The sequence below is a fragment of the Metopolophium dirhodum genome, chromosome 9 (assembly GCF_019925205.1).
Source record: "Metopolophium dirhodum isolate CAU chromosome 9, ASM1992520v1, whole genome shotgun sequence".
Taxonomy (NCBI): Eukaryota; Metazoa; Arthropoda; class Insecta; order Hemiptera; family Aphididae; genus Metopolophium; species Metopolophium dirhodum.
Window position 1 is genome coordinate 29536386 of NC_083568.1, and position 18659 is coordinate 29555044.

Sequence of the window (18659 nt, forward strand, 5' to 3'; positions counted from 1 at the left end):
TTTCGTTTGGGTCGAATGAATATCGCTGCAGGATCTGGAACCAGCTCGGAAGGCAATCGTACATCACTTTAGACGTGTCTTGGTGCATTACTGTACGCACATATACACACGACACTAACATACACGAAGTTTTGCGATTTCAATCTTCAAGTCGTAGGCGTTGTTGCGAAGCAACGGTAATTCTGCGATACCGATAGGTAGGTATCCCGTATTATACTGTGAAATGCGTACTATACCATATACCATAAAACGCACTAGTTCCTGAAACTATTTTAATAAACACTATATACGTCGGCGATCATCGCGTTACGTTCGAATATTTTAAACATTTCCCGGATGACTTTATATTTTTTTTATTTTGTCCGATGGATCATAATATGATTACAGCCGGATTAATCGGATTAATATATGCATTGCAAGCTGCACGTTGGTACTGCTGCAACTGAATGGTCATAATTATATTTTTATCGGTCCTGACACGATTTTAACGATATTCAAATTTTAGCTATTATATAAATTGGCTTATATTTTAACAGTCTGTAAAATCCAAGCAAGTTGTATTGCTACTAATAGTTTTGAAAAAAAACAAAAAACATAATTGAATTGCTCTAAAAAATAATGAAATAAAAATTATAGCAGTTATTATTAAAGGACATTTTTATTTGAATTCATATAAAAAAAAAGGTGGGTAAGTGGATGTCGCTCTGCTGTACAGTAGATTACAAGTGGGTCACTGTAATGGATGGTGTTAAATTTGAATTCAATGATATAATATTATTATATAAGAAAAACGATTCTGAGCGAAAACGGTCAGTCAGCCTATGATATTACCAAGTATATATTTTGATGATATTATTGTGAATAAAGTAATTTATATATAACCTATTTACGTGGTGCCTTGTTTTCAATTTTCAATCCTTAGCTATAAAAGTTGAACATTTTATAAATGTTTAACTACAAAATAATCATTAAATTATAAATTTGAAAATTTTATCAAAATTTGAACTTGAAATGCTTATAAAAAAAAATTGTGCCTATGTATTTTTAATGTTTTTTCAACTGCTATTAGAACAATATACCAGGAGCCTTATATTAAATTTTCACGCTTTTTTTACCAAACAAATAAAATTTTATTGATATTTATAGAAAAAAAAACTAAAAAAATTGAAAACTGAAAATGTCCGTTAACAGCTCAAAATAAGTCAAAATGTGTGTAAAATTATGGTGTATAGAAAATGCTAATATAAACATTCAGTCAAAATTTCATTTACCAACGGTCTTTTGTTTTAGAGTTGCACCAAAAAACCAAAATCAATTTTCTCAAAAACAGATTTTGCGTAAAAAATTCCCTTTTTCCCTTAATTTTTCTTTTGTTTTTCACGTCACGTTTGAAAACTACTGAGAAATTTTTACTTTTGACCCCCCCCCCCCCCAAAGTACCAACTAGATTCACTTTCTTATCATAAAAGTTACTGTTGAAGAAAATCCAAGCACTTCTACTGTCCTAAAAGGTGATGACAGACACACACACAAAAAAAAAAAAATAATAATAAAAAAAACACACATCATTGTAAAATCAATACATTCATCGCTTCGCTCAGAATCTAATGCTATCAACACTGACTGGTCAACATTAAAATTGTCCACAAGACAACGTAAGGTCATATTTTTTTTTAAATATGTACATAAATTCTCTGAAAATGAATTATAAACTATTAACTAGTTCACCTCCGCGTCAGAAGTATAATATACGTATATACTAATATATAATATATAGCTATATTCGACCAAAATTGTTGGATATGTGGACACATTTTCAAAATGAACGAGTGTAAATTGTGTGAAACACAATTCGTTAAAAGCAGATAGTCGTCATTCTGGGTGAACAAACTCCTCATTTTCGTGACGTTTTTTCCGGTAAAATACAGAAAATCAGCAATGGCGGAGGTTATAATAACCCGTGGGATGAAGAAAATCAGTTTCGAGTCGATGTCAGGGATATTATATTACGTATAAGTATAATAAATTATATAAATACTGTTGTATTTGCCAGTAGCCACTATATTATATTGTATTATTGTTATTTATTATTTCACCAGACACGCGTCTCATCGTCATCGCTGTGCGGGGAATTCGGAGGAAAAGCGGGGTTGTCATCGAAAACTCGGAAAAATTCCACAGACTCTACGTCGGTTTTCCAAAGCCGTGATGGTCTGGCGACACGTGTCGGAAATCATATTATACCACCAGACTGTGTAGCCTCCCCCCCCCCCCCCCCCCTCGTGTATGTCCGTCGTATCCTGCGTATATACGGGCTGCAGGACCGACAGGACCAACTGGTCGGAAAATAACTTGTACACACACACACACACACACACACAACATATATATATGTGTAGAAATCGTTCGAATGCGTTTCGTTTGCCCCGCGTCCTTATATTACAATAATATATAATAATATAACAACGACGCGCGGACAAAAGTTACGAAATCCATACACTGTATATGTACACTAGATGCACGGACATTTCGCCATACATAAATTATTTTCATCCCCACACACGTACAGTGCGACATGCAAATGTGTAGGTATGTGTGTGTGATAATTTATATACAAATTATCGTGTGCAATTAATATGCGTCTATTGTGCGAGCACGGCGTATTGAAATCGAAAATACGCACATCTATTATATAGGTACACACAATAATAATAATATAATAACATATAACTGTATGTCTGTGTCTAAGTGCATTTATATATTTTATGCATGTGTGTGCGTGTGAGTGCGATATCATAATATTATTATTATTATTATTATTATACAAAAGACGAAAACCATATTCGTTTGTTTTATATTGTAGTGTACTAGTGTAGTAAATAGTAGTTGTAGTACTATTATAATATATTATGTATAGTAGTAGTCCTACGCGGTGGATTCCATTCGAATGATGGAGGCATTGTACTGCGGCTGGCCTACGGATACACATTTTCGTGTCGATAATGATATTATTATTATTATTATTATTATCATCATCGGTGGTGGTTCGTTCTCATGCCCTTCGCTATACACGCACACACACTGAAGAGCGCGACAGCAGCAGCACTAGTTGTGTGCCCTTTGATTTATTACCGTAATAACATTATTATATTATACAGTATAGTATAATAGACGTTGTACTATGTATAATGTTATACATACATATAGTGTTATTTTAGTATAATAATGTAGTGTTGTACGCCATCAGCCCCTTATCCCACATCCCTCTCATCCCCCCCCCCCCACTGACACCACCACCACCCCCCACGACCGCCCGGAGCTTTCTGATTGACAGCGAGTTTCAGCGCGATTTTTTAACTTTTCGCTGAAATTTATTATTTTACGCACATTTGGCGGGGTTCCCGCAGCGTACTGCTGCGACTCTTTCTCTAATACGTTTTGCCGGCGAGACGATAATTTTTTAGTTTTTTTTTTTTTTTTACGTTGGGTTGTATTAAGCCCGGAGGAATCCACGCGGCGGCAAGATTTTTTTCTCGTTTAATTTAGAAAAAATGTATATATTTTTTTTATTTCACCTTGTTGAAGTACAAGTGCCTATTTTGTGAAGAAAAAAAATGTTAATGTAACGCGTTGTGTTTTCTCAACAGCTAAACGAAAAATCTCCCAAAAACACGGTAAACTACAATAAAGCAAATTATTAGAATATGTAATGTGTTTAATATTGCATGAACAAGTGAATTGAGTTGAATGAGTATTCACATCGGTAACATAATGTCTATTTTGTTCAGTATCTGGATGTTAATTTCATATTTTAAGAATCACTTTTCAAAATAATTCTCAATAGAAACTTTTTTAATAGCAGTAATGCCATTAAGAAATATCGAAAACTTCAAAAAAACTTTTGATTTAAAGTGTATTTTAATTCAGAACGAATATTGCTTATATATTTTACAATAGATTTTTTTTTTAAGTTTTTAGTGAAATTGTATACTTAAAACCGAGTTTCACAATAATTGAAGCGATGGTTCTTTTTATATTTTAGTTTTGAATGATAGATGTCTACTTATAGCTATTTAATCAATGTACCTATAAATATAATTAATAAATTATGACAAATAAATGCAAAAACTATTAGTTTTAATTTTATTAATGGTGAAACAAACTAAAAAAAAACGGATTATAAAAAGATCCATTACTTATTTAAGTTTATGATTTCACAATTAACAGACCCTTCTATATTACGTATTATATTTAATTGTATGTAAATGATCTTGTTCTTTTACTCTCGTTATTACGTAAATCGTTTTTTAAACCGTTGAATGATTATTTTTTAATACCTAAGTTCGACGTTACCACTCGGTATTCATATTCCGTGTAAATAACATGATTGTTGGAGTTAAATATTGAAAAAAAGTTTAGTCATCTACAGGTTTTCATAATATCCGATTATGTCACCGATAAATGCATGCTTTTGATATACATTATACAATATGACGTATTTTAGAGTACCATTTACGACTTTACGAGTGAGAAATAAATAACGCAAAGGAATGTGCAGGTATAAAGTATTAAAATATATTCTATAAAATAAATTAGAATATACTTGTATAGGTTCTTCAATCAAAATGTTATTGTCAAACGTTTTTCGTCGAAAATCAGTTTTAAGCCCCAATGAAGTAATGCGGAACGTCGTATAGAAAAGAAGTATAAAAATAAGTCTGACCGCGCTAAAGTACGTATTGAGGACCAATTTTAAATAGGGGGGGGGGTTAAACCTCTAAGTTGTAAGTACTGTACTATACTATATTATGTAAGTTGTATACTAGTTTTTACTTTTTAGGTCCGTGTGAATTACAAAAAATAGCATACTGGTTAGGTTATTGGAATCATACTATAGCCAGTAGGTACAAAGTTTTTTGTAATAGAACATTTCCTATTTTCCACATTTTTTACCAGTATAGAAATATTTACAGCCAATCAGAATACAAACATTTTAGCAATATTTATTAATGGTGTTTTAAGTATATGTTTTTTGTCATTAATAAAAATATCAACTTCATAAATACAAATTAAATGTAATAACTGACATTCACCTATCATCGTTGACTATTTAATTTTCCAGTAGGTACATGACTGTAATATATTACAGTGTATTTAGACAGCAGATAGTCTGTTTCCCAACCTGAGTAGATAAGCGTGGTTCAGATACTAGTACACCATGTTAAATACAATGTTATAACCTAGCTAGTAGTTAGTATCAAGGCTGGGCAAGTTAATGATTTTTTTTAACTCAGTTAAGTTAAATTAATATGCACCAATAACAAAAAGTTAAAAGTTAATTTAACTATAGGTTAACTCAGTTAAGTTAAAAGTTAATACACACTTTTTGTTAACTTTTTATTAAGTTAAAGAAAAGTTAATTTGTTTATAAAACGCTAACGAACTTAATTTTTTCCAACCTAAAACTAAATTATAGGATATAGTGTTATATACTTCTTACAGTATTTACATATAAGTTAGATTCGAATGATTTTAATTTTTAACTTTAAACAATTTACGATACATTTTTTTGACATGAAAACGAAATAGGCTGAAAAAGTGAAATATAATGAAATTCAAAACATAATAAATTAACTTATCTTACTTCTTAAAATGAAAAATTAACTCGTTAGTTTCACGTTAATTAGGAAAGAAATTTAGTAAGTTAATAGTTAAGTTAATGAAAAGCCAAAAATAACTAGTTAAGTTAAAAAGTTAAAATAAAATTAACTTTTGAACTTAACTTTAACTTTTTAACTCGCTAATGCTCAGCCTTGGTTAGTATGCTAGATAAAATCATATTATAGTTTCACGACTATTATCTCGTGTTAAGCGAGCTTAATAGAGCTTATGTCTAGTAAAATTTTTTTTTTAATGTAGTTAGGTAGGTATAGTATAAATAATACAGATACATTACCCATTTACTATTTGTTCTAAATTTGCCTAATAATAATTGTAATACTTTCAATAATGACTACATTTAAAGGCAGAAAACGTCACTAAATATTATCACCTGACCTGTCAATGAATAAAACGGCCTTATAAATTATAACATGTTTACACCACACTTACCTTACATGATAAGGGTACTCAAGTCCTTAACATGTTTGTGTTGACAAATATTATTAACTAATAACTACGATAATATAATGTATTAAATGGTATAATGGCGTCTCATAACATAATATTATAGTCGATAGATGGTACAAAACATACAAGAAGTCCATATAAAATTGATATTATTTATATATTTATAATATGTATAGAGAAAGAAAGGAGGACTATACAATAGAGTATACAAGATGTTACTCGATCAGCGTGGGGGCGGGCGGCGTTTTCAGATCATTAGACGTGGTGAACGGGAATGTTGGTTCCTGCGGCTTTGAAAACCTTCAGCGCCGGCGGAGTAGTGGACGGCCTGGACTTCACCGTGATCGTCCACGTACGAGTAGCTTCCTTTGGTCTCGCCGTCAGCGTAACGGGTCTCAGTCTTGGCGGATGCACCGTCGGTGTAACCGTAAGTGTACTGACCGTGTTCGTCTTGTGCGTGGAACTGGCTCTTTACCGGGGCAACTGCTACAGTCGGGGCGAGTGCTGGTGCGGCGTACACGGTGTGTGCGGCCGGTGCAGCGTAGACTGTGTGTGGGGCCGGTGCAGCGTAGACGGTGTGTGGGGCCGGTGCAGCGTAGACAGCATGTGGGGCTGGGGCGGCGTAGACGTGTGGGGCTGGGGCAGCGTAAGGGACCACTGGGGCCACGGCTGGTTCTGGGTGGTGGACGACGCTGGTGTAGGAAGAGGCGACCGGAGCGGGCGCTGGGGCGGCGGCCAGGTAGTACGGGGATGGGGCGGCCAAGTGGTGGACGACTGGCGCTGGTGGAGCGGCGAATTCGGTGTGCTTGACGGTGACGATGTGTGCGGGGGCGGCGGAGTAACCGGAAACCAGTGTGGGGTAGAGTCCAGCGCTACGCTTCTTACGGGCGGCCAGGAGGACGGCGTGCTCTGGGTAGTGGACGTTGGAAGTGCTGGCTGGGGTGAGCGGCTGGGCGAGCTTGATCAGTGGGTGAGCGGCGGGCACGTAGTACGACGGGCTCTTGACGACGATCGGCTCGGCGGCTGCGTGGTGGTGGACGACGCTGGAGTAGGAAGTGGCGACCGGAAGTGGTGCTGGGGCAGCGGCCAAGTAGTATGGTGATGGCACTTCGGCGTGGTGGACGACCGGCAAAGCGGCGTGGTGTGCGGTGTTGGAGTCTGCGGGCAGATTGGTTCCGCTCACACGGAAACCGTTGACCGGGTCGGACACGTAGGCCAGGGACTGGACCAGGCCGTTGGCGTCAACGTACGAGTAACCGCCGCTGGTCACGCCGTCCGCGGTGCGCTGTTCGTGCTTGGACGACGGGCCACCGGAGTAACCGTACGCGTACTGGCCTAATTCATCTTGGGAGTGATATTGGGTGGTGGCTGGTGCGTGGTGCACTGGGATTGGGTACACGGCGCTTCCACTGACGACCGCGACGACTGCTGCTGCGAATAACTGCAAAGATGAAAACACACGAAATCAGAAACGTTATTTTTAGCGTCAGTGACGTTTTTTTCATATGTATTTTGTTTTTCTGAAAAGGTTTTCAAAAAAAAAGAACATAGTCGTTGCGAAACGATTTAACGAAATCATAAGTTATACACCTGTCACAAGCATCCCGCGTTATTTTTTTCGACTCGGCCAGTTGGTTTGGGATTGAGTTCGATGTTTAAAGTGGATCAGAGGCGATCGATCACTACAACCGTAATTATTGTATTTATTAAGGTACTTTAGTCGCTGTAGTCAGAGACACGTTTTCGTCAATATTAACGACAGGGCGATATTTATTCACAATTACGATGAAATATTAATCATATATTATTTGGTAGGAGGTTTGTGTAGATATTGTGGCGACGCGTGGACATCGAGGGCGATATTCGGCGAACTGCGACAAAGGTCCGATAATAATAATTAGCGAGGGAAAAAATTGAAACGTTTCAATTTGTTTTTGGTACGCGGGGTGCACTGTACCTACACGCGTACACATTTTAATAATATTTCCGAGCGTGATAACAAATGCATAAAAACAAACTATACGTGTCAAATTGATATGCGACTAAGAGAGGGCGTGAGGGGCCGAGGGGCCTGAGAGATAGAGTTTTATTATTTTTTCTCGCACACGTTTGATAAACGTCCCCGTGAGGGACACGGACCCTATACGAATGGACAGTATAATTTAATACTATCGTCGATCGCTTGTTTTGCACCCTCAATGACGTACGATCGAGTGCGCCTGCTTTCAGTGTCTATTTTTAAGCCCCTACGAGGAGCCAAAGTGTACGGCGTGTGACTGAAAAACGCTCGCGGTGAGTTTTCCGGTTCGATAGGATTATAGGACGTAGGTCGTGAGCGGGGAAAACGCAAACCCGCGTGGATCTTTTCGCCGGCGGAAAACACGTCTGCAGGAACCGTCAGAGGTGAAAACGTGTTCGTTTTCCGGGTTTTCCGGCCAGCGTGCGACCCCTCTGGGTAGTACGTCACAATATTATATTAACGACATTGTAATAAATGGGCTTATGTATAATATTATTATTACCGGATTGTACATATTATTATAATGTAGAAACGTTCACGAATCGCCGGCGGCGCTTAAAACGATTCGAGGCCATGCGTTCAAGAGCACACATACACAGACGGTCGCAGGACCGTACTCGAATTAAACTGGTGTGCATGATAATAATAACAATAAAAAATGTCAGTTATGATATTATGTACGGTTGCAGTCGTATGCAAATATACAATAAACGGATCACCGAATGTGCGTAGTCCCGTGAGCGAAAAAAATCATAATTTGGTGGTAGGTTCTATACCTCGGTGGTGTGTGTTTCGAGGCTGCGGTAAGCTGGTAAGACAGTAATATTAATAATATAACAACGTTTTACACTTACGAATAGACCGGAATTCATTTTTCTTGGTGTGTTGAACGACTTCGTTGTCTTCTAGAAACGTGAAACACGAGACCACTAAGACTCAGATATACGCACTAAATCGTAATCGAACGGACCGTAGTTTGAAGTGCTAGGACTGTCGATCGACAATGCTGTGTTGATCGGTTGGGCACCGCATGGGTATTTATACACGGTTTCTGGACGCAAAAAAAATCGTTTTGACCTTAGTCGCGCGCCGCGGTGGTGGTACCTATTACAGCATAATATAGGAATGATACAATTTTTATTATTATTATAGGGTGTTGTCCACGCGGAAGTCGCCCCGGGGACATGGCGCGGCGTTGAGGACAATGATACGCGATATATTGTCGGCCGACTCGCGACCCTGCCCTTTTGCACCGGACAATCTCGGCCGACCAGCCCACTCTCGTCGTCAGTTCACCCTTTGCCAGCCGCGGTCACTCGTCGACGTCTAGACCGGAGTTTATCGAGTAGGTGCACACACCCACGTACGCTGCAGTCGCGCCGACCAGTCTCCGATTCGGATAACGTACCTATGATGATAATAATACTATTAATATGATACAATACGAGACGGATCTTTGTTCATTTTCAATAGGGCACGTAATCGCGATCGATTTTTGTGTTTTCAGAAATTATCACCAAAAAAATTTCGTTACATGGATTATATTTTTTACTGTAGAGCGGTTTGCTGTACCCGCGGACGCTGCAGTCGCCCCGATCAGACTCCGATTCGGATAACATAACTTACCTAATGATAATAATACCTAATATGATTAAAAATAAGCGACCGATTTTTGTTCAAAAGACCCTCTTTACGCGCGTTATCGCGATCGATTTTTGTGTTTTCAAAAATGATCACCAAAAATATTTCGTTACCTGCCGTGATTATTTTTACTGTTTCGCGTTTTGTGGTACCCCACGTACGCTGCAGCCGATCAGTCTCCGATTCGGATAAAATAACATAATGTTCGATTATCATTTTAATCGCGTTTCATACTAAAATATTACAGAAAATCGACAATTTGTGAAGCTGACTGTGTCCGAGAATTGTATTTTAATTGTGGATGCAGCGGATTTAAAAAATAAAACATTTTCCAAGAACTGTGTATATTATTCCTCGCGGAACCTTATTTTTATACGATTCACTACTAAAATAAAAACAATATTCTGGATGCTTAGAATAATGTACATGCGCATCATTGTAAAAGAAATATTAGTTTTTTATTTTACGTATGGTTAAACGAACTTAAAAAAAAACGGATTATAAAAAGATCAATTACTTATTTACGTTTATGATTTCACGATTTATAGACCCTTCAATATTACGTATTATATTTAATTTTATGTAAATCATTTTGTTCTTTTACCATCATCGCTATAACGTTAATCGTCTGTAAACCGTTAAGTGATTGTTTTTTAATACCAAAGTTCGATGTTACCACTCGGCATTCGTATTCCGCGTAAATAATATTATTGTTGGAGTTAAATATTAAAAAAAAGTTAATCTATCTACTGGTTTTCGTAGTATCCCAGTATTCCACCTATAAATGCACGTTCACGTACATTATACAATATTACATATTATCGGGAAGTATTATTTACGAATGAATAATAAATAAAGTAAAGTAATGTAAAGGTAAAGGTATTAACCTATATCCCACGACAATAATATAATATACTGCAGTCTGCAATAGAAATTCTATCGTCCCACGTTTTTCGTCGGAAATCATTCTTAAGCTCGAATGGAATAATGCGGCACGCCGATGGTATGAGGTATAAAAAGAAGTCTGACCGCGCAATAGTGTCGCAAATATAATAACCAAGTACGTATTCAGGACCAATTTTAAGGGGGGGGGGGGATTCAACCTCCAAGTTGTAAGTCCTGTTGTAGCTTCTACACTAGTTTTTACTTTTTAGGTCCGCGTGATTTACAAAAAAAAAGTATACTGGTTAGGTTATTGGTAGGGCTGGGAATGTAATGCCCTATAAAACCCTAAAAAATGCACTTAAAAAAAATGCTTTAATGCCCAAAAATTCTAAATAATGCACTAAAAAAATGCAGTTCAGTTTATTTTTAATAAATTTAGTATACATTTCAAATAATACTTGGTTAAATTCATAAAACTGAAATAAAAGTGATTAAAATAATTTTTATAGGTTAAACTTTGTCCAATAACACGGTTCCGTCGGTAGAAAAAATATTTTGGCCAAACTCTTGTACAAACACACGCAATCGACTTTCAGTTGAATATTTTACTTTTGTCATTTTAAATGAAATAATTTAAATGATATAAATTTATATAAAACTCGCATTAGCGTGTAAGACTATAAAATCTTAAAATAAAATTTTAAGTTTGAATTTTGGATCCGAAAACTCCAATAATGCCCTAAAAACCCTATAATTCACTAAAAAATTAAGAAAATGACGTTAAAATAAAAAATTATCAAAAACCAATGTAAAATCAATTTTCTTATTCTCCTTTAATAGTACATGTTACAGATTTGTGACCAAACGAGTATCGTACAGCAACCAATGGGAAAAAAAATGAAAAGTGCATCAAAATCCAAACTCTAGTTTTTGGAATCATGCTAGCGAATATAGAGTTCTTGGTGATAGAGCATGTCCTTTTTCCCATTTTTTTCACCAGTATAAAAATATTGATAGCAAATCCGAATACAGACATTTTATCAAAATGTATTAATGCTGTTTTCAATATTTGTTTTTTGTCATTGATAAAAATATCTACTTCATAAAAACAAATCAAATGCAATAACTGACATTCACCTATCACCGTTGATCATTATTTAGTTTTTACGTTCAAGTTCATTTTCTAGTTTAGTGTATATTATGGTGTGATTGTGTGAATATAGGGTTAAGTTCAGATCACGGTTATCTACTCGGGTTGTGAAACGAGGCGTGATAACGCGGCACAAAGCGGTGGATTAGTGAACTATAAGCGATAGTAGTAGAGCCACTGAGCGCCGATCACGAATAATTCTCGTAATTATTACACCACGTTTAATACTTATACGTATAATTAATATTAATCAACGTCATTATATTTTAGATTCTTAGCGGAGCGACGAAGCTAGTGGTTTTACAATGAAGTCTATTTCTTATTTTTTTTTATCCTGTAAACAAAATTTCGACCAGAAGGAGTGCTTTGATTCAACACAATATAGTAGGGGTATCTTATCTTTTAGCAAATTGGATCAAGATGGTACTTTTTGATTAAGAGGTTATTTTTCGATTTTCTCAATAGTTTTTTTTAACGCTACGGGAAAAAACACCGAAATACCTTATTCCTAAGCTTTTTTTTTTAGATTCTGAGCGGAGCGAAGAAGCTAGTGGTTTTACAATGATGTTTTTTTTTTATATAGTACCTTATGTTATAGCAAATTTGATCAAGATGGTACTTTAGAGAGGTCATTTTTAGATTTTCTCAATAGTAGTTATTTAATGTCATGGGAAAAGCCACCGAAAAATTACGAAAAACCGCTTAAAAAGGGATTTTAATTTCTTATGCTTTGTTTATTACCATAGAAACGAATAAAAAATTAGAATATTATAATATTAATTAAACTTACAGGATATAATAAATAATAACAAAATAAAATATCGTATTACCATAGAAACGAATAAAAAATTAGAATATTATAATATTAATTAAACTTACAGGATATAATAAATAATAACAAAATAAAATATCCAGACTGATAAACCACGTCTCCGCTCAGAATCGTTTTTCTTATACAATGATAATATTATATCATTGAATTCAAGTTTAATACAATCCATTATACATTGATCCACTTGTAACCTACTGGACAGCAGAACGACATCCAGTTACCTGCTATTTTTTCTAACGCTTTGCTTATCACCATAGAAAATAATACAATTTTAATAACCGCTATAAAAAGGAAAATGTATGAATTTATATTTATTCAATTTACTATTGAACATAAACATAATTTATAAATCTAATTTCAAATTATATCAAACTGTTTACATACTAATTTCTATATAAAAATATATACCTATATTTAATTACTAAATATAATAAAATTACTACCTATTTGTTACACTGATCATTCGCTCAGAATCGTTTTTCCGCTCAGATTCGAATGCTGTAATAATACACTATCCTGTCCGAGGACCTATGTGACGATGGAAAAACTTCCATGCACCGCTTACATACTCCACCATACTGCACTTACCAGTTTTTTTTTTAATACTTTATGCTTGTGAGTCGATTTTTATAAATTTATTTTAGTTTCAATTGAATCATAAACATACCTTTTGGTAGAGTTATGTTGAGGAACAATATAAAAAGTTTGTAATAGCTTAATGTTATTTTAATACTGGTTCATTTGTATTTAACAAAATATTAATGAAATACACGAGATTTTAAATTTTTATTTTCAGTATTAAAAAATAAAAAAATTTATATTTTATTATACGTAAGCGGAATTCAATAAATTATATATTCAAAAAAAATTAAAAATATCGAGTTGAACAAAAGTTATTTTATTTACCAGTGTTTCTGTTACATCCTGTATATAAGTGCTAAATACTTATTAAGATATAACTATAATTATAAAATATGTGTCAGATTTGTTAGGTACTTTACAGAAATTTTTTCAACCTTTAACTGGACTTTTTGAAATGTATTCTTTGTTGCTTTACTTGCTCTTATATTAAGAGGTACGATAGACAACACAACAATTCCCCATGATCTATAAATTGTAATATCAATTATAGTAGTTAATTAAATTGACTGATCAGACCTACAATATTTAAGTTGTGGCTTGTAAATAAGCACATTTTAAAAGATTTAGGTTAATAATCACTGTTGGCTGATGTATGTTTTATTTGAAAACTATGATATTAGTGGTACAAAAGCTACTATCGCTGGTAGATCACAATAACGCCACATGGCCGTATATTACAGTGGAGTTAGATAGGCAGTTTACCAACCTGAGTAGAAAACCGTGGTTCCTAGTACACTATTAATACAATGTTACAAACTAGCTATAGTAGCTAGTATAGGTAGGCTATAGATATAAACATTTAGCTTCAAGACTATTATCGTGTGATAAGAGCCTGATAGAGCTTATATCTAGTAAAAAAAAGTTCTTATAGTAGTGAGGTATATTATAATATTACAGATAAATTACCCGTTCACTATTAGTTCTAGATTTGGCTGATAATAATTATTGTAATTCTGTAACTATGACCACACTACTATTAAAGGTAAGACAATGACAACAAAACATTATGTCCTGACCTGTCAATGTATAACACGGCCTTATAATATGCTTACACAACATCTTACCTATTACTGATAAGAGTGCTCAAGTAATGTGTCCAAATGATTGGATAGGCGATTTTGATTTACCGGAAAATATCTGTTAGGTCCTCATCGCATATTTGTACAATATAGTACCGGGGTTGAAGTCAGGGGGGGCTCCACATACAACAAAGACGAGGGCCTACAGGAAAATCCCGATTTTCCGGTGGGTCTATCGATACATATGTGTCGTGTCTGTGTGGACCAATATAATTAACTAAATATAACTGCGATAGTATAATGTATATAATGGTATAATGACGTCTCATAACGTATTATAGTCGATAGAAGGTACAAAAAGTATAAGAAGTCGATAAAAAATGTTTATTATTTATATATTTATATGTATAGAAAAAGAATGGAAGACTATGCAATAGAGTATACAATATGTTACTCAATCAGCGAGGGGGCAGGCGGCGTTTGCAGATCATTAGACGTGGTGGACTGGAATGTTGGTTCCTGCGGCTTTGAAACCTTCAGCGCCGGCGGAGTAGTGGACAGCCTGGACTGCACCGTGATCGTCCACGTACGAGTAGCTTCCTTTGGTCTCGCCGTCAGCGTAACGGGTCTCGGTCTTGGCGGATGCACCGTCGGTGTAACCGTAAGTGTACTGACCGTGTTCGTCTTGTGCGTGGAACTGGCTCTTGACCGGGGCTACTGCTACGGTCGCGGCGAGTGCCGGTGCGGCGTAGACTGTGTGTGGGGTCGGTGCGGCGTAGACGGCATGTGGGGCCGGTGCGGGGTACACGGCGTGTGGGGCTGGTGCGGCGTAGACGTGTGGGGCTGGGGCGGCGTAAGCGAGCACTGGAGCAACTGCTGGTTCGTGGTGTCGGGTTACGCTGGTGTAGGAAGTGGCGACCGGAGCTGGTGCTGGGGCGGCCAGGTAGTACGGGGATGGGGCGGCCAAGTGGTGGACGACTGGCGCTGGTGGAGCGGCGAATTCGGTGTGCTTGACGGTGACGATGTGTGCGGGGGCGGCGGAGTAACCGGAAACCAGTGTGGGGTAGAGTCCAGCGCTACGCTTCTTACGGGCGGCCAGGAGGACGGCGTGCTCTGGGTAGTGGACGTTGGAAGTGCTGGCTGGGGTGAGCGGCTGGGCGAGCTTGATCAGTGGGTGAGCGGCGGGCACGAAGTACGACGGGCTCTTGACGACGATCGGCTCGGCGGCTGCGTGGTGGTGGACGACGCTGGAGTAGGAAGTGGCGACCGGGAGTGGTGCTGGGGCAGCGGCCAAGTAGTATGGTGATGGCACTTCGGCGTGGTGGACGACCGGCAAAGCGGCGTGGTGGGCGGTGTTGGAGTCTGCGGGCAGATTGGTTCCGCTCACACGGAAACCGTTGACCGGGTCGGACACGTAGGCCAGGGACTGGACCAGGCCGTTGGCGTCAACGTACGAGTAACCGCCGCTGGTCACGCCGTCCGCGGTGCGCTGTTCGTGCTTGGACGACGGGCCACCGGAGTAACCGTACGCGTACTGGCCTAATTCATCTTGGGAGTGATATTGGGTGGTGGCCGGTGCGTGGTGCACTGGGATTGGGTACACGGCGCTTCCACTGACGACCGCGACGACCGCTGCTGCGAATAACTGCAAAGATAAAAACACACGAAATCAGAAACGTACACTTTTGCGTCAGCGACATTTTTATTCAAAGGTATTTCAGTTTATCCGGAACGGTTTTAAAAAATGTAGTTGATTTGTAACGATTTGACGAAATCCTATAAGTTAAACACCTGTCACAAGCATCCTGCGTTATCATTTTCGACTTGGCCAGTTGGTTTGAGATTAAGTTCAAAATTTAAAGTATGTTTGTTTTTATTAGCACGCGGAGTTAATACACGGGGAGCACTGTACCCACACGCGTGCTCATTATAATGATATTTCCGAACGTGATGACAAATCCATAAAAACAAACTATACGAGTCGAATTTATAAGAGACTAAGACGGGGTGCCAGGGGCCCAGGGTTACGAGAGTGTTTTTCTTGTTTCTTGCACACGTTTGATAAATGACCCCGCGAGGAACACCCTGTATATGAACGGACAGTATTATAATAATATAATATTATCACCAATAGCTTGTTTTACACACTCGATGAAGTACCATCGTACGAGCCTGCTTACAGGTTCATATCTTTAAGCACTTTCGAGGAACCGTCATGTGCGACGTGTGGCTCAAAAATGCTCGCGATCTATGGTTAAGTTGTGTGCGGAAAACACGTCCGAGACGAAAATGTCTAGCATTTCGTATTTATTTACACGACATTATTATGTATGGGCCTATAATATATTACCACCGGATTTTATTTTACATATTATAATGTAGAAACGTTCATGAATCGCCGGCGGCGCTTAAAACGATTCGAGGCCGCGCTTACAAGAGCAGACACACACACACTCAAACACGCAAGTGCACCGGTGCAGTGTGTGCGCAATGCAACTTCTTGAACTTTATTGATGATAAACCGCACACGCTCTTCAGGCCGCGACGACGGCAATGCCGACCCCGTTTAAATTATAAGCAAACATTAGACACACAGACGCCACAAGCAATTTCAAAGAATAATGGCGGTGCTTAGCGGCCCAGGCGATTTTTAAGCCGATTTTCGACTGAGGGATTAATTATTATTTCCACAGCAGCCGCGCACGTAATATTATGTACGCGCGGACGTAATCGAAAAACACCCCTCACCGCAGCACGAGGTGGGTGCTCGACGGTGGGTCTTGTCGCAGGGCTTGTACTCGAATTAAATATGCATAATAATAAAAAATGACAGTTATAATCAGTAGACGGTTGAAGTGGTATGCTCGTGAATACGATAAATGCACCTCTGAAGGTGCGAATTCCTGTGAGCGGGGGCACTTGCAACCCCCTCGCCCCCCAAATAAAATCATAATTTGGTATTTCATGGCGGATCGCTGTGGCTGCACAAATAGCTGGCTGAGGTTATATTGTACAGTATACCAATTACGATGTAGAAATTCAAATGTAACAGAAAAAGAGTTCGATCGTTATAGGTACTTAATGTGATGCGGTGATTATTTCAAAGGGATTTCGATCGAGTTCGAGTCATAGTTCGACGTATTAATACGAATCTACACTGAACGCTACTCATACAATAATATATTTTATACGATAGCAAACTAGTAAAATAAAAAAAATTTAATAATATTCGATAGACACGTCATAAAGTATGGTAGTGAATAAGACATATGTTTGTAATACTGCCGTAGACGATTAATGACGGTGGATGCCGGCTGTAAAATGTATGAGTTTGTCTCTGAAGAAAAACGATTTGCGCCAGTTTTTCATTCTTTTAAAACCGAAAGCCCGTCTGACCGTTCTCCGAGAATTATACATATGGTATATACATTATATATATTATATATGGTGCGTCAAAAGCGTACGACGGTAATAATAATAATATAACAACGTTTTACACTTACGAATAGACCGGAATTCATTTTTCTTGGTGTGTTGAACGACTTCGTTGTCTTCTAGAAACGTGAAACACGAGACCACTAAGACTCAGATAAACGCACTAAATCGTAATCGAAAGACCGTAGTTTGAAGTACTAGGACTGTCGATCGACAATGCTGTGTTGATCGGTTGGGCACCGCATGGGTATTTATACACGATTTCTGGACGAACGAAAAATCGTTTTGACCTTAGTCGCGCGCTGCGGTGGCGGTACCTATGGCTTGGCATAGGAATAATATAATAATAATAATAATTATTATTATTATAGGCGTCGGTCACGCGGAAGTCGGCCCGGGGACACGGCGTGGCTTTGTCAGGACAATGATACGATATATTGTCGGCCGACTCGCGACCCTGCCCTTTTGCGCCCGACAATCTCGCCCGACCGGCCCACTCTCGTCGTCCGATCCACCCTTCACATTCGTGGTCACCTGTTGACGTCTGGACCGGATTTCGTACGTATCGAGTAGGTGCACACACCCGCGAACTACGCGCTGCAGCCGCGCCGATCAGTCTCGTCCGATTCGGATAATAATATAACGTACCTATAATGATAATATAATAACTGATATTATGATATAATGCGGGACGGATTTTTGTTCATTTTCAAAGTAATCACCATCGATTATATTGTGTTTTCAAAATGTATCACCAAAAATATTCCGTTACCGTGATTATTTTTACTGTTTCGCGTTTTGCGGTTCTATACAATGATCGAAACGCATGTTTATAAAAATATTCCACTTTAGAATATAAAATTTTAAATATTTAGGAATTTTTTTTTCAAAAAATTTAGTATGTAC

At 37.7% G+C, this 18659-nt stretch overlaps 1 protein-coding gene across 1 annotated transcript; it reads right to left on the bottom strand.

Moving 5' to 3' along the window:
• Positions 1–6267: 6267 nt before the first annotated feature.
• LOC132953060 (calphotin-like) lies at positions 6268–17988 on the bottom strand. Its single transcript, XM_061025609.1, has 3 exons — positions 17822–17988; positions 14812–15963; positions 6268–7570 (listed from the first exon to the last, which is right to left on the bottom strand). The coding sequence occupies exons 1-3, from the start codon at positions 17837–17839 to the stop codon at positions 6377–6379; spliced, it is 2364 nt and encodes a 787-aa protein (XP_060881592.1). The 5' UTR covers positions 17840–17988; the 3' UTR covers positions 6268–6376.
• Between the last annotated feature and the right edge of the window lie 671 nt (positions 17989–18659).